Source organism: Carcharodon carcharias, chromosome 5 (genome assembly GCF_017639515.1).
Source record: "Carcharodon carcharias isolate sCarCar2 chromosome 5, sCarCar2.pri, whole genome shotgun sequence".
Taxonomy (NCBI): Eukaryota; Metazoa; Chordata; class Chondrichthyes; order Lamniformes; family Lamnidae; genus Carcharodon; species Carcharodon carcharias.
In genome coordinates, this window is record NC_054471.1 from 107,896,748 (window position 1) to 107,920,082 (window position 23,335).

Genomic DNA, 23,335 nt, shown 5'->3' on the forward strand with positions numbered 1-23,335 from the left:
GCCCTATAACCTTCTAAAATACAATACCTGTGCTCCTCCAATTTTGAGGATTCTTGAGCATTCCTAATTTTGGTTGCTGTGCCTTCAACTGCTGGGGCTCTAAGCTCCGAAATTCTCTCTCTCTCTCTCCACCTCTAATTCTCTTCTTGCCTTTAAGAAACTCCTTAGAAACTACCTCTTTGACCAAGTTTTTTGTCATTTGCCTTCATATCTCATGATGCGATTCAGTGTCAAATTTTGTTTTATAATGCTTCTGTGAGGTGCTTTGGGTCATTTATATGTGAAAGCTGCTTTCTAAATACAAAGTGTTGTTTTAGGAAGGAAGTGTTTTTCACTGCAATTAAATGATGTACTTGAAGCATTTTGGAAACTGGTCATTACCTCAAAAGAATGACCTGTTTTAAAGGAGAATTGGTTAAAGCTCTGAAGCAGAGGAAATGCGGGTCCATGGGATTAGTTTCGGATTGCCGATTCTCCAGCACAAACACAATGGCATGGAAACTTCTCTGGCATTGGTGCCAGTGGTTTGATTTCATTTAAAGCCTCCACATTCAAGTTTACCGCACACTCTCACGAAAGACAATACCCCTTTAACTCTAACTCTTACCTGACACCCCAATCCGTGTCATCAATTGGGCCTCAACTTAATTCTGTTGCTGTTTTAATTTTATTCCAAAGCATCATGCGCAATAACAACAATGTGAATTTGAGTTGCGCCTTTGACTGAGCATAATGTCCCAAGGTTCTTTGCTGAACAGATTATCGAGTAAAATTTGACACTGAACCAAAGATATTAGGACAGATGACCAAAAGCTTGGTCAAAGAGGTAGGTTTTAAGGAAACACTTAAAAGAGGGAAAAGGGGTGGAGAGGGTTGAGGAGATTTAGGAAGGGAATTCCACAGCCGCCAGTGGTGGGATGATGAAAATTGGGGCTGCCCAAGAGGCAAAATTAGAGGAGCGCAGAGGGTTATGGGGGCTGGAGGAGGTACAGAAATAGGGAGAGGCAAGGTCATTGAGGGATTTAAACAGGCGGATGAGAAACGCAGTTCATAAACTAGCAGCCCTGGTGATTTAAACCAAATGAGCAGCATCGATAGATGCTTCCCATTCTCAGTGATATTCAAAAAACTTGTGTTGTATGAAAACACTAACCTGAAACCTCTTCTATCGCAGCTGGTGATGTCGCTACTGGAAGTTGAACTGATGTGAGAAGAGAGAGGGGGCAAAGGACGTTACCTGTCAGCTCCTGCTCATTGCTGTGGCAGTGGTTCGTGAATACCTTAGGATATTGGATTTATTGTCGACTGCCTGTTCAGGATGCTGAGGGCCACTAATGGAGACTGCCAGCTTAACAGGCATCTGCAGTGGTCCTCTGAGACCTGTCATCGTCATGGCAATGACACCTCCAGTGGCTACAGTGAGCTGAAGGTGTATGCTGATTGATTCCGGTTTTCTCAGCAGCCTCGGGACGAGAGAGAGACATTGCGTGGGAGGAAGGAGAGAGAAAATGAAATTTCCATTCTATTGGTGTTAAGTTGTAAACAGCTTATGGGAAATATCTAAAGGAAAATACACAGTGACCCTTTGGATAGTGAGTGAGATTAGATTTCCCCGTCATGGCTTCTGATCAAACGTGATTGTGATTGTGAGAGGGATTTATCCCCCTCTCTTCCACTTTTTTAATTTAAAAGCTACTATTTTGCCCCTAACTCTTGCTAGTTTATATCATGCTCCGTAACGGAGTTGTTGGGAATGTAGGGCAGCCATGCATGTTACGTTGGTCCAATCGCATCCGGTTGACCTGGCTCAGCTTCACCCTGTTCATTATACTGGTTTTCTTCCCGCTGATTGCCCATTACTACCTGACCACCATTGACAACCTTGATGATTCGGGCCCACGCATTTTTGAGCCGCGCTCGGGCAACGCCCTTTGCGAGGTCAAGCACGTGCAAGATCTGTGCCGCATCCGGGAGTCAGTCAGCGAGGAGCTGCTGCAGCTCGAGGCCAAGAGGCAAGAGCTAAACAGTGAAATTGCCAAACTCAACCTGAAGATCGAGTCCTGCAAGAAAAGCATCGAGAATGCCAAACAGGATCTACTGCAGCTCAAAAATGTCATCAGCCAAACTGAGCATTCTTACAAAGAGCTGGTGGCTCAGAACCAGCCTAAGCTCTCGCTGCCAATCCGTCTGTTGCCAGAGAAAGATGAGACCAGCTTCCCATTGCCAAAATCTCCCAACAGCTGCCGCTTGCATTCTTGCTTTGATTACTCCCGGTGTCCGCTTACATCTGGTTTTCCCGTTTACATCTACCCACTGGATCAGTACCAATTCAGCGCTTTAATCGATCCATTAATCAGACAGGCATTCCAGGCGACCGCTCGGACTAACATCTATATTACAGACAATCCTCACATTGCCTGTGTCTACGTGGTCTTGGTTGGGGAGCTGCACGATCCAACCGCAATGAAATCCATTGACCTTGAAAAACAGTTGCATTCCCTCCCTTATTGGCGGTCGGATGGGCACAATCATCTTCTCATCAACCTGTCCAGGAGGTCCCAAACACAGAATCTGCTCTACAATGTCAGCACAGGCAGGGCCATGGTTGTCCAGTCTACATTCTACGATGTGCAGTATCGTACCGGGTTTGATCTCATCCCCTCGCCACTCATCCATGCCATGTCTGAACCCAACTTCCTGGAGATCCCTCCCCAGGTTCCTGTCAAAAGGAAGTATCTCTTCAGCTTTCAGGGAGAGAAGATTGAGTCGCTCATGTCCAGCTTGCAGGAGGCCCGTTCCTTCGAGGAGGAGATTGAGGGCAATGCTCCAGCTGATTATGATGACAGGATTATTGCCACCTTGAAGGCTGTCCAGGACAGCAAGTTGGACTTGGTTCTTGTGGAGTTCACCTGCAAAAACCAGCCGCGGCCTGCCTTGCCTACTGAGTGGGCACTTTGTGGAGAGAGGGACGACAGGCTAGAGTTGCTGAAATTGTCCACTTTTGTATTAATCATAACACCGGGGAACAGTCATCTCATTGCTTCCGCTGGCTGTTCCATGAGGCTTTTCGAAGCCTTGGAAGTTGGAGCCATCCCGGTAATCCTTGGGGAACATGTGCAGTTGCCGTATCATGATACAATACACTGGAGTGAGGCAGCTCTAGTGGTGCCAAAACCTCGCATAACCGAAGTCCACTTCCTTCTGAGAAGCATCTCAGACAGCGACCTTCTCAACATGAGACGTCAGGGCCGTTTCCTATGGGAGATTTACTTTTCCACCTCGGATAATGTGCTGAACACTATCCTGTCCACCATGCGAACTCGAATACAAATCCCTGCTGCTCCCATCGCAGAAGAGCCCTCCAAGGAGATCCCTCACAAGACGGGAAAAGCTGCCGGCACCGATCCCAACATAGCGGACACTGGAGACTTGGATTTGGGGCCCGTTGAGACTGAACCACCATATGCCTCCCCTAAATACCTGCGGAACTTCACAGTCACTGTCCGAGACACTTACAGAGCCTGGAATGCAGCCCCAGGACCTTTTCACCTCTTTCCACACACCCCACTCGACCCCACGTTACCGTCGGAAGCCAAGTTCCTTGGGTCCGGGACAGGGTTCCGGCCAATAGGTGCAGGAGCCGGGGGCTCTGGAAAGGAGTTCCAAGCAGCGCTGGGCGGGAATGTTCCCAGGGAACAGTTTACAGTCGTAATGTTAACCTATGAGCGCGAGGAAGTCCTGATGAACTCCTTGGAGAGGCTGAATGGCCTTCCTTACTTGAATAAAGTTGTTGTCGTGTGGAATTCTCCCAAGCCACCTTCTGAGGACCTTGTGTGGCCTGATATTGGAGTGCCCATTGTGGTAAGGATATTTTCTTTTCTCTGGTTTACCTCTGTTTCGGTTCAGTAATGTTCTGTGTAGCATGTTAAAACATGACAAAGGACCAGACCTCTCAGGCCCAGGGGAGAAGGGAGTGTGGATGGATATAAGTTGGACGAACGCAGATATGTTGGAGAGTAGGTCTGGAGGACAGCCCCCTCTCCCTTCTCAAGTGGACGTAAAAGATCTGACAATACTGTTTCAAGAAAGAGCACGGGAGATCTCCCCATTCTCCTGGCTAATATTTATCCCTCAAATTCACTAAAACGGACTATCTGGTTATTATTGTATTGCTGTTTGTGGGAATTTGTCATTTCCTATGTTACATGAGTGACAAAACTTCAGAAATTCATTGTGAAATGTTTTGGGAGGTCCTGTGGACATGAAGTGCTAAATAAACATAAGTTTATACATTGTTGAAAAGAGCGACATGTTTTCAGCAATATTCAAGTTCAGTGCTAACACGTCTGTTCTTTGATTGGCTCAAATGTCCACTTGACATAATGTGAAGTAATGTCCCTGTTTAACTTGGTTCCTGGTTAAACATTGTTTTGTGCTTTTGAGTTGTGCTGCATTTGAGAGGTGCAATACTACTCAGTGCAAGACTCTGAGTTATGTAGATGGGCAGTAAGATTGCTTGAGGACAGCTCTGCCCCTATTACCTGTGTGTCTGCTGCTACAAAGAAATGGGAGAAGCAAATGGCTTCCATTTGTTTCTAGCAACCTCATTAGTAAAAGCTTTTTTGTGGCTTAATTTTTACCTAGAAATGCTCCAACGCCAAGGGTGTCCTGAGAGTTGTCTCCAGGCATCAATCGTTGGTTGCTATGGAACCATTCTATTCTGGTACATCGTACTGTGTGCTGCACTGAGGTAGAGACTTGCTGAAAGTGGAGAGCAGAGAGACTAATGTGAGTTACTGCAAAGGTTTTATCATGTTATAGCATCAATTTGGTCTGAACTGCCTCTTGGAGATCTGCACAGACTGCAGCAGATAAACAAGTTTTTTTAAAAAAACCATCAAAAGATCCAAGGTATCAACCCCTTTGGTAGAGTAACCACATTGTATCACAATATGCCTCAATCCTTTCTCTGTTCAAAAATATACATCTGACATGTTTACATGTTAGCTTTGCCTCAGTTGCAAAAGTGTCTACATTTCAAAAGTAGTTAATTGGCTGAGGTCATGAAATGTGCTAAATAAATGCAATGGAGAATGTGCAAAGATTTACTAAGGTGTTACCAGAACTGTTTGCTTATAATTATCAGGCTGAGGGGTGATCTCTTAAGGTCCTTAAAATTATGAAGGCGTTTCATAGGTTAGAAGATATTTCCAATGTAGAGGGAGTCCAGAACTAAGAGCCATAAATGTTAGAAAGTTGGTAATAAATCCAGTAAGGAATTCAGGAGAAACTTCTTTAACTAGAGTGTGGTTAGAATATGGAACTTGCTACCACATGGAGTAGCTGAGGTAAATAGCTTGTATGCATTTAAAGGGAAGTTAGATGAGCATGAGGGAGAAAGGAATAGAAGGTAATGCAAATGGCATATGATAAAGAAAGGTTGAAGGAGGCTAATGTGCAACATAAGGACCACCTTGGACAGGTTGGGCTAATTGGGCTATTGTTGTGCTGTATGATCGATCCTCTTTCTTTACTAATTTTCTCCCCTCCCAGGTGCCAACAATTAGTTTTGGTCCCTCCTGTGCCAGTTGCCCTGCAGAATTACATCCTGATCCTCAGATTTGAGAAAGATTTAATGATGCTGTTGACATTTTATTTGAATAGGGTGGAGTAGCATCATGACAGCACTTGATTTCCCAGTGTCCAAGTATTGCTAGCCACTGTCAGTCAGAAAGCAATTAGCAGCTGGAACCCGAATTGACTTTCCTATCTAGCCAAGAGCAATAGTTGTCCTTCACAGGTGCCAGCTAACTTAGCACCCACTCACTCACCCACCCACTCACTCACCCACCCACTCACTCACCCACCCAACCACTCACCCAACCACTCACCCACCCAATCACCCACCCACCCACCCACCCACTTTCCTCCCACCCACCCATCCACTTTCCTCCCACCCACCCATCCACTTTCCACCCACTCACCCACCCACCCTCCACCCACTTTCCACCCACCCTCCATCCACTTTCCTCCCACCCACCCATCCTCCACCCACTTTCCTCCCACCCACCCTCCACCCACTTTCCTCCTACCCACTTTCCTCCCACCCACCCATACACCCTCCACCCACCCACCCACTTCCACCCACTTTCCTCCCACCCACCCTCCACCCACTTTTCTCCCACCCACCCATCCACCCTCCACCCACTTCCTCCCACCCACCCACCCTCCACCCACTTTCCACCCACTTTCCTCCCACCCACCCTCCACCCACTTTCCTCCCACCCACCCACCCACCCTCCACCCACTTTCCTCCCACCCACCCACCCTCCACCCACTTTCCTCCCACCCACCCTCCACCCACTTTCCTCCCACCCACTTTCCTCCCACCCACCCACACTCCACCCACCCACCCACTTTCCTCCCACCCACCCATCCACCCTCCACCCACCCACCCACTTTCCTCCCACCCACCCATCCACCCTCCACCCACCCACCCACTATCCTCCCACCCACCCACCCTCCACCCACTTTCCTCCCACCCACCCACCCTCCACCCACTTTCCTCCCACCCACCCACCCCCCCCACTTTCCTCCCACCCACCCACCCCCCCCCCACTTTCCTCCCACCACTTTCCTCCCACCCACCCATCCACCCTCCACCCACTTTCCTCCCACCCACTTTACTCCCACCCACCCACTTTCCACCCACCTTCCACCCACGCACTTTCCTCCCAGCCACTTTCCACCCACCCATCTTCCTCCCACCGACTTTCCACCCACTTTCCTCCCACCCACTTTACTCCCACCCACCCATTTTCCTACCTCCTACCCACCCACTTTCCTTCCACCCACCCACTTTCCTCCCACCCACCCCCCTCCATGCACCCAAGAACCCTCCACCCACTTTCCTCCCACCCACCCACCCTCCTCCCACCGACTTTCTTCCCACCCACCCTGCACCCACTTTCCTCCCACCCACCCACTCTGCACCCACTTTCCTCCCACCCACCCATCCACTTTCCACCCAATTTGCTCCCACCCACCCACCCACCCACTTTCCTTCCAGCCACCCACTTTCCACCCACCCACTTTCCTCCCACCCACCCACCACCCACCCACCATCCTCCCACCCACCTTCCTCCCACCCACGTTCCTCCCACCGAACCACCCACCAACTTTTACCCCATTCTCTCCCCCAACTCTCTCTCCCCCCAACTCTCTCTCTCCCCCCCAACTCTCTCTCTCCCCCCCAACTCTCTCTCTCCCCCCAACTCTCTCTCTCCCCCCCAACTCTCTCTCCCCCCCAACTCTCTCTCCCCCCCAACTCTCTCTCCCCCCCAACTCTCTCTCCCCCCCAACTCTCTCTCCCCCCCAACTCTCTCTCTCCCCCCCAACTCTCTCTCTCCCCCCCAACTCTCTCTCTCCCCCCCAACTCTCTCTCTCCCCCCCAACTCTCTCTCCCCCCCACTCTCTCTCTCCCCCCCAACTCTCTCTCTCCCCCCCAACTCTCTCTCTCCCCCCCAACTCTCTCTCTCCCCCCAACTCTCTCTCTCCCCCCCAACTCTCTCTCCCCCCCAACTCTCTCTCCCCCCCAACTCTCTCTCCCCCCCAACTCTCTCTCCCCCCCAACTCTCTCTCCCCCCCAACTCTCTCTCCCCCCCAACTCTCTCTCCCCCCAACTCTCTCTCCCCCCCAACTCTCTCTCCCCCCCAACTCTCTCTCCCCCCCAACTCTCTCTCCCCCCCAACTCTCTCTCTCCCCCCCAACTCTCTCTCTCCCCCCCAACTCTCTCTCTCCCCCCCAACTCTCTCTCTCCCCCCCCAACTCTCTCTCTCCCCCCCCAACTCTCTCTCCCCCCCAACTCTCTCTCTCCCCCCCAACTCTCTCTCTCCCCCCCAACTCTCTCTCTCCCCCCCAACTCTCTCGCACCCCCCCAACTCTCTCTCTCTCGGACCCCCGCAACTCTCTCTCTCTCCCCCAACTCTCTCTCTCCCCCCAACTCTCTCTCTCCCCCCCAACTCTCTCTCTCCCCCCCAACTCTCTCTCTCCCCCCCAACTCTCTCTCTCCCCCCCAACTCTCTCTCTCCCCCCCAACTCTCTCTCTCCCCCCAACTCTCTCTCTCCCCCCAACTCTCTCTCTCCCCCCAACTCTCTCTCTCCCCCCAACTCTCTCTCTCCCCCCAACTCTCTCTCTCCCCCCCAACTCTCTCTCTCCCCCCCAACTCTCTCTCTCCCCCCCAACTCTCTCTCTCCACCCCCAACTCTCTCTCTCCCCCCCAACTCTCTCTCTAACCCCCACTCGCTCTCTTCCCCCCACTCGTCTCCCCCCCCACTCACTCTACCCCAACTCTCTCTCTCTCACTCCCCCAACTCGCTCCCTCTCTCCCCTCAACTCGCTCTCTCTCTCCCCCAACTCGCTCTCTCTCTCCCCCAACTCGCTCTCTCTCTCCCCCAACTCGCTCTCTCTCTTTCCCCCAACTCGCTCTCTCTCTTTCCCCCAACTCGCTCTCTCTCTTTCCCCCAACTCGCTCTCTCTCTTTCCCCCAACTCGCTCTCTCTCTTTCCCCCAACTCGCTCTCTCTCTTTCCCCCAACTCGCTCTCTCTCTTTCCCCCAACTCGCTCTCTCTCTCCCCCAACTCGCTCTCTCTCTCGCCCCAACTCGCTCTCTCTCTCGCCCCAACTCGCTCTCTCTCTCGCCCCAACTCGCTCTCTCTCTCGCCCCAACTCGCTCTCTCTCTCGCCCCAACTCGCTCTCTCTCTCGCCCCAACTCGCTCTCTCTCTCGCCCCAACTCGCTCTCTCTCTCGCCCCAACTCGCTCTCTCTCTCGCCCCAACTCGCTCTCTCTCTCGCCCCAACTCGCTCTCTCTCTCTCGCCCCAACTCGCTCTCTCTCTCGCCCCAACTCGCTCTCTCTCTCGCCCCAACTCGCTCTCTCTCTCGCCCCAACTCGCTCTCTCTCTCGCCCCAACTCGCTCTCTCTCTCGCCCCAACTCGCTCTCTCTCTCGCCCCAACTCGTTCTCTCTCTCCCCCCAACTCGCTGTCTCTCTCTCCCCCCAACTCGCTGTCTCTCTCCCCCTCCAACTCGCTGTCTCTCTCCCCCTCCAACTCGCTGTCTCTCTCCCCCCCCAACTCGCTGTCTCTCTCCCCCCCCAACTCGCTGTCTCTCTCCCCCCCCAACTCGCTGTCTCTCTCCCCCCCCAACTCGCTGTCTCTCTCCCCCCCCAACTCGCTGTCTCTCTCCCCCTCCAACTCGCTGTCTCTCTCCCCCTCCAACTCGCTGTCTCTCTCCCCCTCCAACTCGCTGTCTCTCTCCCCCTCCAACTCGCTGTCTCTCTCCCCCTCCAACTCGCTGTCTCTCTCCCCCTCCAACTCGCTGTCTCTCTCCCCCTCCAACTCGCTGTCTCTCTCCCCCTCCAACTCGCTGTCTCTCTCCCCCTCCAACTCGCTGTCTCTCTCCCCCTCCAACTCGCTGTCTCTCTCCCCCTCCTCCAACTCGCTGTCTCTCTCCCCCTCCTCCAACTCGCTGTCTCTCTCCCCCTCCTCCAACTCGCTGTCTCTCTCCCCCTCCTCCAACTCGCTGTCTCTCTCCCCCTCCTCCAACTCGCTGTCTCTCTCCCCCTCCTCCAACTCGCTGTCTCTCTCCCCCTCCTCCAACTCGCTGTCTCTCTCCCCCTCCTCCAACTCGCTGTCTCTCTCCCCCTCCTCCAACTCGCTGTCTCTCTCCCCCTCCTCCAACTCGCTGTCTCTCTCCCCCTCCTCCAACTCGCTGTCTCTCTCCCCCTCCTCCAACTCGCTGTCTCTCTCCCCCTCCTCCAACTCGCTGTCTCTCTCCCCCTCCTCCAACTCGCTGTCTCTCTCCCCCTCCTCCAACTCGCTGTCTCTCTCCCCCTCCTCCAACTCGCTGTCTCTCTCCCCCTCCTCCAACTCGCTGTCTCTCTCCCCCTCCTCCAACTCGCTGTCTCTCTCCCCCTCCTCCAACTCGCTGTCTCTCTCCCCCTCCTCCAACTCGCTGTCTCTCTCCCCCTCCTCCAACTCGCTGTCTCTCTCCCCCTCCTCCAACTCGCTGTCTCTCTCCCCCTCCTCCAACTCGCTGTCTCTCTCCCCCTCCTCCAACTCGCTGTCTCTCTCCCCCTCCTCCAACTCGCTGTCTCTCTCCCCCTCCTCCAACTCGCTGTCTCTCTCCCCCTCCTCCAACTCGCTGTCTCTCTCCCCCTCCTCCAACTCGCTGTCTCTCTCCCCCTCCTCCAACTCGCTGTCTCTCTCCCCCTCCTCCAACTCGCTGTCTCTCTCCCCCTCCTCCAACTCGCTGTCTCTCTCCCCCTCCTCCAACTCGCTGTCTCTCTCCCCCTCCTCCAACTCGCTGTCTCTCTCCCCCTCCTCCAACTCGCTGTCTCTCTCCCCCTCCTCCAACTCGCTGTCTCTCTCCCCCTCCTCCAACTCGCTGTCTCTCTCCCCCTCCTCCAACTCGCTGTCTCTCTCCCCCTCCTCCAACTCGCTGTCTCTCTCCCCCTCCTCCAACTCGCTGTCTCTCTCCCCCTCCTCCAACTCGCTGTCTCTCTCCCCCTCCTCCAACTCGCTGTCTCTCTCCCCCTCCTCCAACTCGCTGTCTCTCTCCCCCTCCTCCAACTCGCTGTCTCTCTCCCCCTCCTCCAACTCGCTGTCTCTCTCCCCCTCCTCCAACTCGCTGTCTCTCTCCCCCTCCTCCAACTCGCTGTCTCTCTCCCCCTCCTCCAACTCGCTGTCTCTCTCCCCCTCCTCCAACTCGCTGTCTCTCTCCCCCTCCTCCAACTCGCTGTCTCTCTCCCCCTCCTCCAACTCGCTGTCTCTCTCCCCCTCCTCCAACTCGCTGTCTCTCTCCCCCTCCTCCAACTCGCTGTCTCTCTCCCCCTCCTCCAACTCGCTGTCTCTCTCCCCCTCCTCCAACTCGCTGTCTCTCTCCCCCTCCTCCAACTCGCTGTCTCTCTCCCCCTCCTCCAACTCGCTGTCTCTCTCCCCCTCCTCCAACTCGCTGTCTCTCTCCCCCTCCTCCAACTCGCTGTCTCTCTCCCCCTCCTCCAACTCGCTGTCTCTCTCCCCCTCCTCCAACTCGCTGTCTCTCTCCCCCTCCTCCAACTCGCTGTCTCTCTCCCCCTCCTCCAACTCGCTGTCTCTCTCCCCCTCCTCCAACTCGCTGTCTCTCTCCCCCTCCTCCAACTCGCTGTCTCTCTCCCCCTCCTCCAACTCGCTGTCTCTCTCCCCCTCCTCCAACTCGCTGTCTCTCTCCCCCTCCTCCAACTCGCTGTCTCTCTCCCCCTCCTCCAACTCGCTGTCTCTCTCCCCCTCCTCCAACTCGCTGTCTCTCTCCCCCTCCTCCAACTCGCTGTCTCTCTCCCCCTCCTCCAACTCGCTGTCTCTCTCCCCCTCCTCCAACTCGCTGTCTCTCTCCCCCTCCTCCAACTCGCTGTCTCTCTCCCCCTCCTCCAACTCGCTGTCTCTCTCCCCCTCCTCCAACTCGCTGTCTCTCTCCCCCTCCTCCAACTCGCTGTCTCTCTCCCCCTCCTCCAACTCGCTGTCTCTCTCCCCCTCCTCCAACTCGCTGTCTCTCTCCCCCTCCTCCAACTCGCTGTCTCTCTCCCCCTCCTCCAACTCGCTGTCTCTCTCCCCCTCCTCCAACTCGCTGTCTCTCTCCCCCTCCTCCAACTCGCTGTCTCTCTCCCCCTCCTCCAACTCGCTGTCTCTCTCCCCCTCCTCCAACTCGCTGTCTCTCTCCCCCTCCTCCAACTCGCTGTCTCTCTCCCCCTCCTCCAACTCGCTGTCTCTCTCCCCCTCCTCCAACTCGCTGTCTCTCTCCCCCTCCTCCAACTCGCTGTCTCTCTCCCCCTCCTCCAACTCGCTGTCTCTCTCCCCCTCCTCCAACTCGCTGTCTCTCTCCCCCTCCTCCAACTCGCTGTCTCTCTCCCCCTCCTCCAACTCGCTGTCTCTCTCCCCCTCCTCCAACTCGCTGTCTCTCTCCCCCTCCTCCAACTCGCTGTCTCTCTCCCCCTCCTCCAACTCGCTGTCTCTCTCCCCCTCCTCCAACTCGCTGTCTCTCTCCCCCTCCTCCAACTCGCTGTCTCTCTCCCCCTCCTCCAACTCGCTGTCTCTCTCCCCCTCCTCCAACTCGCTGTCTCTCTCCCCCTCCTCCAACTCGCTGTCTCTCTCCCCCTCCTCCAACTCGCTGTCTCTCTCCCCCTCCTCCAACTCGCTGTCTCTCTCCCCCTCCTCCAACTCGCTGTCTCTCTCCCCCTCCTCCAACTCGCTGTCTCTCTCCCCCTCCTCCAACTCGCTGTCTCTCTCCCCCTCCTCCAACTCGCTGTCTCTCTCCCCCTCCGACTCTCTCTCTCTCTCCCCCTCCTACTCACTCCACCCCCAACTTGCGCTGGCTCTCCCCCCCAATTGCTCTTCCCCCCACTTGCTCTCCCCCCAGCTCTCTCTCTCTTTCCCACCCGACTCTCTTTCTCCCCCCAACTCGCTCTCTCTCTCTCCCCCCAACTCGCGCTCTCGCTGTCCCCCCAGCTCGCTCGCTCTCGCTGTCCCCCCAGCTCGCTCGCTCTCGCTGTCCCCCCAGCTCGCTCGCTCTCGCTGTCCCCCCAGCTCGCTCGCTCTCGCTGTCCCCCCAGCTCGCTCGCTCTCGCTGTCCCCCCAGCTCGCTCGCTCTCGCTGTCCCCCCAGCTCGCTCGCTCTCGCTGTCCCCCCAGCTCGCTCGCTCTCGCTGTCCCCCCAGCTCGCTCGCTCTCGCTGTCCCCCCAGCTCGCTCGCTCTCGCTGTCCCCCCAGCTCGCTCGCTCTCGCTGTCCCCCCAGCTCGCTCGCTCTCGCTGTCCCCCCAGCTCGCTCGCTCTCGCTGTCCCCCCAGCTCGCTCGCTCTCGCTGTCCCCCCAGCTCGCTCGCTCTCGCTCTCCCCCCAGCTCGCTCGCTCTCGCTCTCCCCCCAGCTCGCTCGCTCTCGCTCTCCCCCCAGCTCGCTCGCTCTCGCTCTCCCCCCAGCTCGCTCGCTCTCGCTCTCCCCCCAGCTCGCTCGCTCTCGCTCTCCCCCCAGCTCGCTCGCTCTCGCTCTCCCCCCAGCTCGCTCGCTCTCGCTCTCCCCCCAGCTCGCTCGCTCTCGCTCTCCCCCCAGCTCGCTCGCTCTCGCTCTCCCCCCAGCTCGCTCGCTCTCGCTCTTCCCCCCAGCTCGCTCGCTCTCGCTCTCCCCCCAGCTCGCTCGCTCTCGCTCTCCCCCCAGCTCGCTCGCTCTCTCTCTCCCCGCAGCTCGCTCGCTCTCTCTCTCTCCCCCCAGCTCGCTCGCTCTCTCTCTCCCCCCAGCTCGCTCGCTCTCTCTCTCCCCCCAGCTCGCTCGCTCTCTCTCTCTCCCCCCAGCTCGCTCGCTCTCTCTCTCTCCCCCCAACTCGCTCGCTCTCTCTCTCCCCCCAACTCGCTCGCTCTCTCTCTCCCCCCAACTCGCTCGCTCTCTCTCTCCCCCCAACTCGCTCGCTCTCTCTCCCCCCAACTCGCTCGCTCTCTCTCCCCCCAACTCGCTCGCTCTCTCTCCCCCCAACTCGCTCGCTCTCTCTCTCCCCCCAACTCGCTCGCTCTCTCTCTCCCCCCAACTCGCTCGCTCTCTCTCTCCCCCCAACTCGCTCGCTCTCTAACTCCCCCCCAACTCGCTCTCTCTAACTCCCCCCTAACTTGCTCTCTCTCTCTTCCCCAACTCGCGCTCTCTCTCCCCCTCCAACTCTATCTCTCTCTCTCTCCCCCTCCGACTCTCTCTCCACCCCCAACTTGTGCTGGCTCTCCCCCCAGTCGCTCTCCCCCCACTTGCTCTCCCCCCAACTCTCTATCTCTTTCCCACCCAACTCTCTATCTCTTTCCCACCCAACTCTCTATCTCTTTCCCACCCAACTCTCTATCTCTTTCCCACCCAACTCTCTCTCTCCCCCCAACTTGCTCTCTCTCTCCCCCCAACTTGCTCTCTCTCTGCCCCCAACTCGCCCTCTCTCTCCCCCCAACTCGCTCTCTCCCGCCAACTCGCTCTCTCTCTCCCCACAACTCGCTCTCTCTCTCCCCACAACTCGCTCTCTCTCTCCCCACAACTCGCTCTCTCTCTCACCCCAACTCGCTCTCTCTCTCCCCCCAACTCGCTCTCTCTCCCCCCAACTCACGCTCTCTCTCCCCCCAACTCGCTCTCTCTCCCCAACTCGCTTTCTCTCCCCCAACTTGCTCTCTCTCTCCCCCCAACTCGCTCTCTCTCTCCCCCCAACTCGCTCTCTCTCTCCCCCCAACTCGCTCTCTCTCTCCCCCCAACTCGCTCTCTCTCTCCCCCCAACTCGCTCTCTCTCTCCCCCCAACTCGCTCCCTCTCTCCCCCAAACTCGCTCGCTCTCTCCCCCAACTCGCTCTCTCTCTCCCCCCAACTCGCTCTCTCTCTCCCCCCAACTCGCTCTCTCTCTCCCCCCAACTCGCTCTCTCTCTCCCCCCAACTTGCTCTCTCTCTTCCCCCAACTCGCTCTCTCTCTCCCCCCAACTCGTTCTCTCTCTTCCCCCCAACTCACTCTCTCCCCCATCTCACTCTCTCTCACCCCAACTCGCTCTCCCACTGCCCCCAACTCACTCACTCTCTCCCCCAACTCGCGCTCTCTCTCCCCCCAACTCGCTCTCACTCTCCCCCCAACACGCTCTCTCTCTCCCCTCAACTCGTGTTGATCTCTCCCCCCAACTCGCTGTCTCTCCCCCCAACTCGCTGTCTCTCCCCCCAACTCGCTGTCTCTCCCCCCAACTCGCTGTCTCTCCCCCCAACTCGCTTTCTCTCCCCCCAACTCGCTTTCTCTCCCCCCAACTCGCTTTCTCTCCCCCCAACTCGCTTTCTCTCCCCCCAACTCGCTTTCTCTCCCCCCAACTCGCTGTCTCTCCCAACTCGCTGTCTCTCCCAACTCGCTGTCTCTCCCAACTCGCTGTCTCTCCCAACTCGCTGTCTCTCCCAACTCGCTGTCTCTCCCAACTCGCTGTCTCTCCCCCCAACTCGCTGTCTCTCCCCCCAACTCGCTGTCTCTCCCCCCAACTCGCTGTCTCTCCCCCCAACTCGCTGTCTCTCCCCCCAACACGCTGTCTCTCCCCCAACTCGCAGTCACTATCCCCCCAACTCGCTGTCACTATCCCCCCAACTCGCTGTCACTATCCCCCCAACTCGCTGTCTGTGTCCCCCCAACTCGCTGTCTGTGTCCCCCCAACTCGCTGTCTGTGTCCCCCCAACTCGCTGTCTGTGTCCCCCCAACTCGCTGTCTGTGTCCCCCCAACTCGCTGTCTGTGTCCCCCCAACTCGCTGTCTGTGTCCCCCCAACTCGCTGTCTGTGTCCCCCCAACTCGCTGTCTGTGTCCCCCCAACTCGCTGTCTGTGTCCCCCCAACTCGCTGTCTGTGTCCCCCCAACTCGCTGTCTGTGTCCCCCCAACTCGCTGTCTGTGTCCCCCCAACTCGCTGTCTGTGTCCCCCCAACTCGCTGTCTGTGTCCCCCCAACTCGCTGTCTGTGTCCCCCCAACTCGCTGTCTGTGTCCCCCCAACTCGCTGTCTGTGTCCCCCCAACTCGCTGTCTGTGTCCCCCCAACTCGCTGTCTCTGTCCCCCCAACTCGCTGTCTCTGTCCCCCCAACTCGCTGTCTCTGTCCCCCCAACTCGCTGTCTCTGTCCCCCCAACTCGCTGTCTCTGTCCCCCCAACTCGCTGTCTCTGTCCCCCCAACTCGCTGTCTGTGTCCCCCCAACTCGCTGTCTGTGTCCCCCCAACTCGCTGTCTGTGTCCCCCCAACTCGCTGTCTGTGTCCCCCCAACTCGCTGTCTGTGTCCCCCCAACTCGCTGTCTGTGTCCCCCCAACTCGCTGTCTGTGTCCCCCCAACTCGCTGTCTGTGTCCCCCCAACTCGCTGTCTCTGTCCCCCCAACTCGCTGTCTCTGTCCCCCCAACTCGCTTTGTCTGTCCCCCCAACTCGCGTTGTCTGTCCCCCCAACTCGCTTTGTCTGTCCCCCCAACTCGCTTTGTCTGTCCCCCCAACTCGCTTTGTCTGTCCCCCCAACTCGCTTTGTCTGTCCCCCCAACTCGCTTTGTCTGTCCCCCCAACACGCTGTCTCTGTCCCCCCAACACGCTGTCTCTGTCCCCCCAACACGCTGTCTCTGTCCCCCCAACACGCTGTCTCTGTCCCCCCAACACGCTGTCTCTGTCCCCCCAACACGCTGTCTCTGTCCCCCCAACACGCTGTCTCTGTCCCCCCAACACGCTGTCTCTGTCCCCCCAACTCGCTGTCTCTGTCCCCCCAACTCGCTGTCTCTGTCCCCCCAACTCGCTGTCTCTGTCCCCCCAACTCGCTGTCACTCTCCCCCCAACTCGCTCTCTCTCCCCCCAACTCGCGTTCATCTCTCCCCCCAACTCGCGTTCATCTCTCCCCCCAACTCGCGTTCATCTCTCCCCCCAACTCGCGTTCATCTCTCCCCCCAACTCGCGTTCATCTCTCCCCCCAACTCGCGTTCATCTCTCCCCCCAACTCGCGTTCATCTCTCCCCCCAACTCGCGTTCATCTCTCCCCCCAACTCGCGTTCATCTCTCCCCCCAACTCGCGTTCATCTCTCCCCCCAACTCGCGTTCATCTCTCCCCCCAACTCGCGTTCATCTCTCCCCCCAATTCGCGTTCATCTCTCCCCCCAATTCGCTCTCCCTCCACCCAACTCGCTGTATCTCCCCCAACTCGCTCTCTCTCCCCCCAACACGCTCTCTCTCCCCCCAACTCGCTGTCACTGTCCCCCAACTCGCTGTCTCTGTCCCCCCAACTCGCTGTCTCTGTCCCCCCAACTCGCTTTGTCTGTCCCCCCAACTCGCTTTGTCTGTCCCCCCAACTCGCTTTGTCTGTCCCCCCAACTCGCTTTGTCTGTCCCCCCAACTCGCTTTGTCTGTCCCCCCAACTCGCTTTGTCCCCCCAACTCGCTTTGTCTGTCCCCCCAACTCGCTTTGTCTGTCCCCCCAACTCGCTTTGTCTGTCCCCCCAACTCGCTGTCTCTGTCCCCCCAACTCGCTGTCTCTGTCCCCCCAACTCGCTGTCTCTGTCCCCCCAACTCGCTGTCTCTGTCCCCCCAACTCGCTGTCTCTGTCCCCCCAACTCGCTGTCTCTGTCCCCCCAACTCGCTGTCTCTGTCCCCCCAACTCGCTGTCTCTGTCCCCCCAACTCGCTGTCTCTGTCCCCCCAACTCGCTGTCTCTGTCCCCCCAACTCGCTGTCTCTGCTCCCCCCAACTCGCTGTCTCTCTCCCCCCAACTCGCTGTCTCTCTCCCCCCAACTCGCTGTCTCTCTCCCCCCAACTCGCTGTCTCTCTCCCCCCAACTCGCTGTCTCTCTCCCCCCAACTCGCTGTCTCTCTCCCCCCAACTCGCTGTCTCTCTCCCCCCAACTCGCTGTCTCTCTCCCCCCAACTCGCTGTCTCTCTCCCCCCAACTCGCTGTCTCTCTCCCCCCAACTCGCTGTCTCTCTCCCCCCAACTCGCTGTCTCTCTCCCCCCAACTCGCTGTCTCTCTCCCCCCAACTCGCTGTCTCTCTCCCCCCAACTCGCTGTCTCTCTCCCCCCAACTCGCTGTCTCTCTCCCCCCAACTCGCTGTCTCTCTCCCCCCAACTCGCTGTCTCTCTCCCCCCAACTCGCTGTCTCTCTCCCCCCAACTCGCTGTCTCTCTCCCCCCAACTCGCTGTCTCTCTCCCCCCAACTCGCTGTCTCTCTCCCCCCAACTCGCTGTCTCTCTCCCCCCAACTCGCTGTCTCTCTCCCCCCAACTCGCTGTCTCTCTCCACTCAACTCGCGTTCATCTCTCCCCCCAACTCGCTCTCTCTTCCCCCAATTCGCTCTCCCTCCACCCAACTCGCTGTATCTCCCCCCAACTCACTGTCTCTCCCCCCAACAGGCTATCTCTCCCCCAAACTCGCTGTCACTGTCCCCAACTCGCTGTCTCTGACCCCCAACTCGCTGTCTCTGTCCCCCCAACTCGTTGTCTCTGTCCGCCCAACTCGCTGTCTCTGTCCGCCCAACTCGCTGTCTCTGTCCGCCCAACTCGCTGTCTCTGTCCGCCCAACTCGCTGTCTCTGTCCGCCCAACTCGCTGTCTCTGTCCGCCCAACTCGCTGTCTCTGTCCGCCCAACTCGCTGTCTCTGTCCGCCCAACTCGCTGTCTCTGTCCGCCCAACTCGCTGTCTCTGTCCGCCCAACTCGCTGTCTCTGTCCGCCCAACTCGCTGTCTCTGTCCGCCCAACTCGCTGTCTCTGTCCGCCCAACTCGCTGTCTCTGTCCGCCCAACTCGCTGTCTCTGTCCGCCCAACTCGCTGTCTCTGTCCGCCCAACTCGCTGTCTCTGTCCGCCCAACTCGCTGTCTCTGTCCGCCCAACTCGCTGTCTCTGTCCGCCCAACTCGCTGTCTCTGTCCGCCCAACTCGCTGTCTCTGTCCGCCCAACTCGCTGTCTCTGTCCGCCCAACTCGCTGTCTCTGTCCGCCCAACTCGCTGTCTCTGTCCGCCCAACTCGCTGTCTCTGTCCGCCCAACTCGCTGTCTCTGTCCGCCCAACTCGCTGTCTCTGTCCGCCCAACTCGCTGTCTCTGTCCGCCCAACTCGCTGTCTCTGTCCCCCCAACTCGCTGTCTCTGTCCCCCCAACTCGCTGTCTCTGTCCCCCCAACTCGCTGTCTCTCTCCCCCCAACTCGCTGTCTCTCTCCCCCCAACTCGCTGTCTCTCTCCCCCCAACTCGCTGTCTCTCTCCCCCCAACTCGCTGTCTCTCTCCCCCCAACTCGCTGTCTCTCTCCCCCCAACTCGCTGTCTCTCTCCCCCCAACTCGCTGTCTCTCTCCCCCCAACTCGCTGTCTCTCTCCCCCCAACTCGCTGTCTCTCTCCCCCCAACTCGCTGTCTCTCTCCCCCCAACTCGCTGTCTCTCTCCCCCCAACTCGCTGTCTCCCTCCCCCCAACTCGCTGTCTCTCTCCCCCAAACTCGCTCTCACTCCCTGTCTCCCCACAACTCTCTCCCTCTCCCCACCAACTGTCCCTCTCTCCCCCGCCAAGTCTCTCTCTCTCACCGAAAACACGCTCTCTCTCTTCCCCCCCAACTCTCTCTCTCTTTCCACCCCCAACTCTTTCTCTCTCTCCCCCCTACTCTCTCTCTCTCTCTCTCTCTCTCCCCCCAACTCTCTCTCTCTCTCTCTCCCCCCAACTCTCTCTCTCTCCTTCCCCAACTCCCTCTCTCGCCCCCAACTCCCTCTCTCGCCCCCAACTCCCTCTCTCGCCCCCAACTCCCTCTCTCCCCCCCCAACTCTCTCTCTAACCCCCAACTCTCTCTCTCTCTCCCACCAACTCTCGCTCTTTCCCCAAATTCGCTCTCTCTCTCCCCCCAACTCGCGCTCTCTCTCCCGACTCGCGCTCTCTCTCCCGCCCAACTCGCGCTCTCTCCCCTCTGACTCGCGCTCTCTCCCCCCCGGCTCGCGCTGTCTCCCCCCCCGACTCGCGCTCTCTCAGCCCACTTAACTGGGGAGGTGCAGTGTTTCAATGATAGTGATATAGGCCATTCAGCCCTTCTCAGCTGATCTGTATCTTAGCTCCATCTACCCACCTTGTTTCCATCATCTCTTAATACTCTTGGTTCCATTATCCCTTACTACAACAAAAATATATCCGTCTCATGTTTTGAAGTTTTCAGTTGATCCCCAGCATCAACAGTTCATTGGGGGTGAAAGTTGCCAATACCCTTTGTGTGAAGAAGTGTTTCACCTCTGCTAGCTCTAATTTTAAGATTATGGCTTCTTCTTCTGGACTCCGATACCAGGGGAAATATCTCTTCCCTACCATCTCCTCTATCATCTTGAACACCTCATTCAGATTACTCCTTAAGCTTCTATAGTCAAGTGATTTTCTGACTCAGCGGGAGTGCTACCATTGAGCCATGGGGTCACACCTAAAATTACTATCAGATCATATTGCTTGTAGATTCCCATGGGAATGCTCCATGTGAAAGGGGAGACCAGCTTCCATTGGTTTGTGGGGTCCAGTCCTGGGCTGCAGGCCCCTTGAATTGACTGACTGCTTGAATAGGGAGGTTGATTTTAAATCTTTCCAGGCTGCTGTGAGTGTGGTAGTGCTGACGGGTGATTTGGAGCACTCACAGGTTCCTACTCTGTTTAGGCTAGATTCTAATCTTGTCACTGCAGGAAGGTGAGGAGCAGAGACAGGGAGCTACAAATGGAGAAATTGCCGGGGCGGGGTTTGTGGTGAGGAGATGTTGGAGGAATTGGAGCAAGAGTCATCTCTTGTATTTTGCTCTGGCAGTCCCTAAATGAGTTAAAAAGGAGAATTGGAACCCTTTCTTTCAACGGCAGGAATATGTCTTCTGGGAGTCTAAGAAAGGAGAAGATCAAAATATGAAGAGTAGGCAGTAACAGGAAGGTTCATGCAATGGTCCAGAAGTATGCAAAGAGACTCCCTGTTATGTGTCTCAATAGTCTCTTTGGTTGATATCATTGTGGTTCAAATCATTTGGTTGGCTGAGATACTCTAGGGCTGATCGTTTGATTGGGTGTGATTTTCAGGTCTGGAAAATGCCATTGAGATAATTCATTTTCCCTTTAGGTTGTTCATACAGTGAAGAATAGTTTAAATAATCGTTTCTTACCCTGGGATACTATTGAAACAGAGGCAATTCTTTCTATTGATGATGATGCCCACCTTCGCCATGATGAGATCATGTTTGGCTTTCGGTGAGTACAGTAAAACTTTATAATCCGCTAGATAGTGACCATACGAGCTGAGCAATTAATCAAAATCTGAATAGGCTTGTTTACTGTCTGTCCTGAAGATTCTTGCATTGCCCTGGCCTTTTACTTCTTTCTCATTGGACCTGAGATTTATATTACTTCCTCCTCCAGGGTTTGGCGAGAGGCAAGAGATCGAATTGTGGGTTTTCCTGGCAGGTACCATGCCTGGGATATGGCCCACCAATCCTGGCTTTACAACTCCAACTATTCCTGTGAACTCTCCATGGTGCTGACTGGCGCTGCCTTCTTTCACAAGGTTTGTCCGTGGTGTGTCAAGATTGTTAATTATATATTGTTCAGCCCAATGGCCCTGTTCCACCATTCTATTAGATCATGGCTCAGCTCCATTTGCCTGCCTTTGATCCATAACCAGCAAAATGACTTGGGATAAATTGTATTATGCAGCCAGAAATAGAAATCTATATTGGTTTTCCCAATCCAAACCAGCTGCCCTAAACCCCTGTACTCACTGAATTGGATTGGCTCCCAGTATGTCAATGCCTTGATTTTAAAAACTTCTCATCCTTGTCCCTAAATCCCTCCATGGCCTCATCCCTCCCTATCTCTGCAAACTCCTTCAGCCATACAACCCTCAAGATTGTACTTCTCCAATTCTGGGCTCCTGAGCATCCCTGATTTTAATTGCTGCACCATTGGCAGTCGCACCTTCAGTTGCCTGGGCTTAAAACTTTGAAATTCTCTCCCTAAATCTCTCTGCCTCTCTTGCCTCCTTTAAGATGTTCTTTAAAGCCTACCTTTTTGACCAAGCATTTGATCACCTGCTGCAATGTCTACTTTTATGACTCAGTGTCAAATATTGTTTGTTAATGCTTCTGTGATGTGCCACAGGATATTTTACTGCACTAAAGCTGCTATATAAATGCAAGTTATTGTTGCTGACCTGGGTGTTGGATATTTCCTTGTGTGCATGCTCAGCTCCACACCAGGCAATGTATTTACCATCTAAGAAATCAAAGGAGACCTTGCAAATTAATTTTTAATCTCCCTCTTCACTCTCCCAGAAACTCAACCAGCTGAAATAGGTGAGGTTGGCATTTGTATGATTTATAATCCAAAAGCCACCAGAGGAAACTGGGCTGTCCCTCAGGGGATCCCCTATCAAGAGAATTTCAGCTGCTCAGGAGGGTCAGAGTCAGCCAGCTGTTCCAGTATAGCTACAACACAGACATCTATCCTGGAAAATTGCAAAGGTATGTCCTGCATACAAAAAACAGGACAAATCCAACCCGGCCAATTAACACCCCATCAGTCTACTATCAGTCGTCAGTAAATAATGGAAGGGGTCCTCAACAGTGCTATTAAGCGCCACTTGCTTAACAATAACCTCACTGATGCCCAGTTTGGGTTCTGCCAGGGCCACTCAGCTCCTTGACATCATTACAGCCTTGGTTCAAACGTGGACAAAAGAGCTGAACTCCCGACATGAGGTGAGAGTGACTGTCCTTGATATCAAGGTTGCATTTATCCGAGTATAGTATCAAGGAGCCCTAGCAAAACTGGAGTCTGTGGGAATCAGGGGAAAAACTCTCCACTGGTTGGAGTCATACCTAGCACAAAGGAAGATGGTTGTGATTGTTGGGGGTCAGTCATCTCAGCCCCAGGACATCAATGCAGGAGTTCCTCAGGGTAGTGTCCTCAGCCCAACCATCTTCAGCTGCTTTTTCAATTCTGTCATAAGGTCAGAAGTGGGGATGTTTGCTGATGATTGCACAATGCTCAGCACAATTCATGACTCAGATACTGAAGCAGTCCATGTCCAAATGCAGCAAGACCTGGACAATGTCCAGGCTTGGGTTGACAAGTGGCAAGTAACATTCTCGCCACACAAGTGCCAGGCAATGACCATATCCAACAAGAGAGAATCTAACCATCGTCCCTTGATGTTCAATGATATTACCATCACTGAATCCCCCACTATCAACACCTGGGGGTTACCATTGACCAGAAACTGAGCTGGACTAGCCATTTAAATACAGTGGCTACAAGAGCAGGCTAGAGTCCAGGAATCCTGTGATGAGTAACTCAATTCCTGACTTCCCAAAACCTGTACACCTTCTACAAGGCACAAGTCAGGAGTGTGATGGAATATTCCCCACTTGTCTGCATGAGTGCAGCTCCCACAACACTCAAGAAGCTTGACACCATCCAGGACAAAGCAACCCGCTTGATTGGCACCACATCCACAAACATTCACTTCCTCCACCACCAACGCACAGTAGCAGCAGTGTGTACCATCTACAAGATACACAGCAGGAATTCACCAAGGCTGCTTAGACAGCATCTTCCAAACCCATGACTACTACCATCTAGAAGGACAAAGGCAGCAGATATAACACTGCTATCTGGAAGTTCCCCTCCAAGTCACTCATCCTGACTTGGAAATATATCACTGGGTCAAAATCCTGGAACTCCCTTCCTAACAGCACTGTGGGTGTACCTACACTACATGGACTGCAGCGGTTCAAGAAGGCAGTTCACCACCACCTTCTCAAGGGCAACTAGGGATGA

General features: G+C 55.8%; 1 protein-coding gene across 4 annotated transcripts in view; it reads left to right on the forward strand.

The window, feature by feature from the left end:
* extl3 (exostosin-like glycosyltransferase 3) overlaps nucleotides 1–23,335 on the forward strand; it is a 94,440-nt gene that overhangs the window by 64,018 nt on the left and 7,087 nt on the right. For 3 of the 4 annotated variants that reach the window (XM_041188526.1, XM_041188525.1, XM_041188527.1), the window contains 3 exons: nucleotides 1,175–3,861; nucleotides 20,622–20,749; nucleotides 20,918–21,062. In XM_041188526.1, coding sequence (XP_041044460.1) covers nucleotides 1,729–3,861; nucleotides 20,622–20,749; nucleotides 20,918–21,062 — 2,406 coding nt within the window. In that variant the 5' untranslated portion in view covers nucleotides 1,175–1,728. The remainder of the gene's footprint in view (nucleotides 1–1,174; nucleotides 3,862–20,621; nucleotides 20,750–20,917; nucleotides 21,063–23,335) is intronic. The other variant, XR_005943088.1, reaches the window with a different exon arrangement.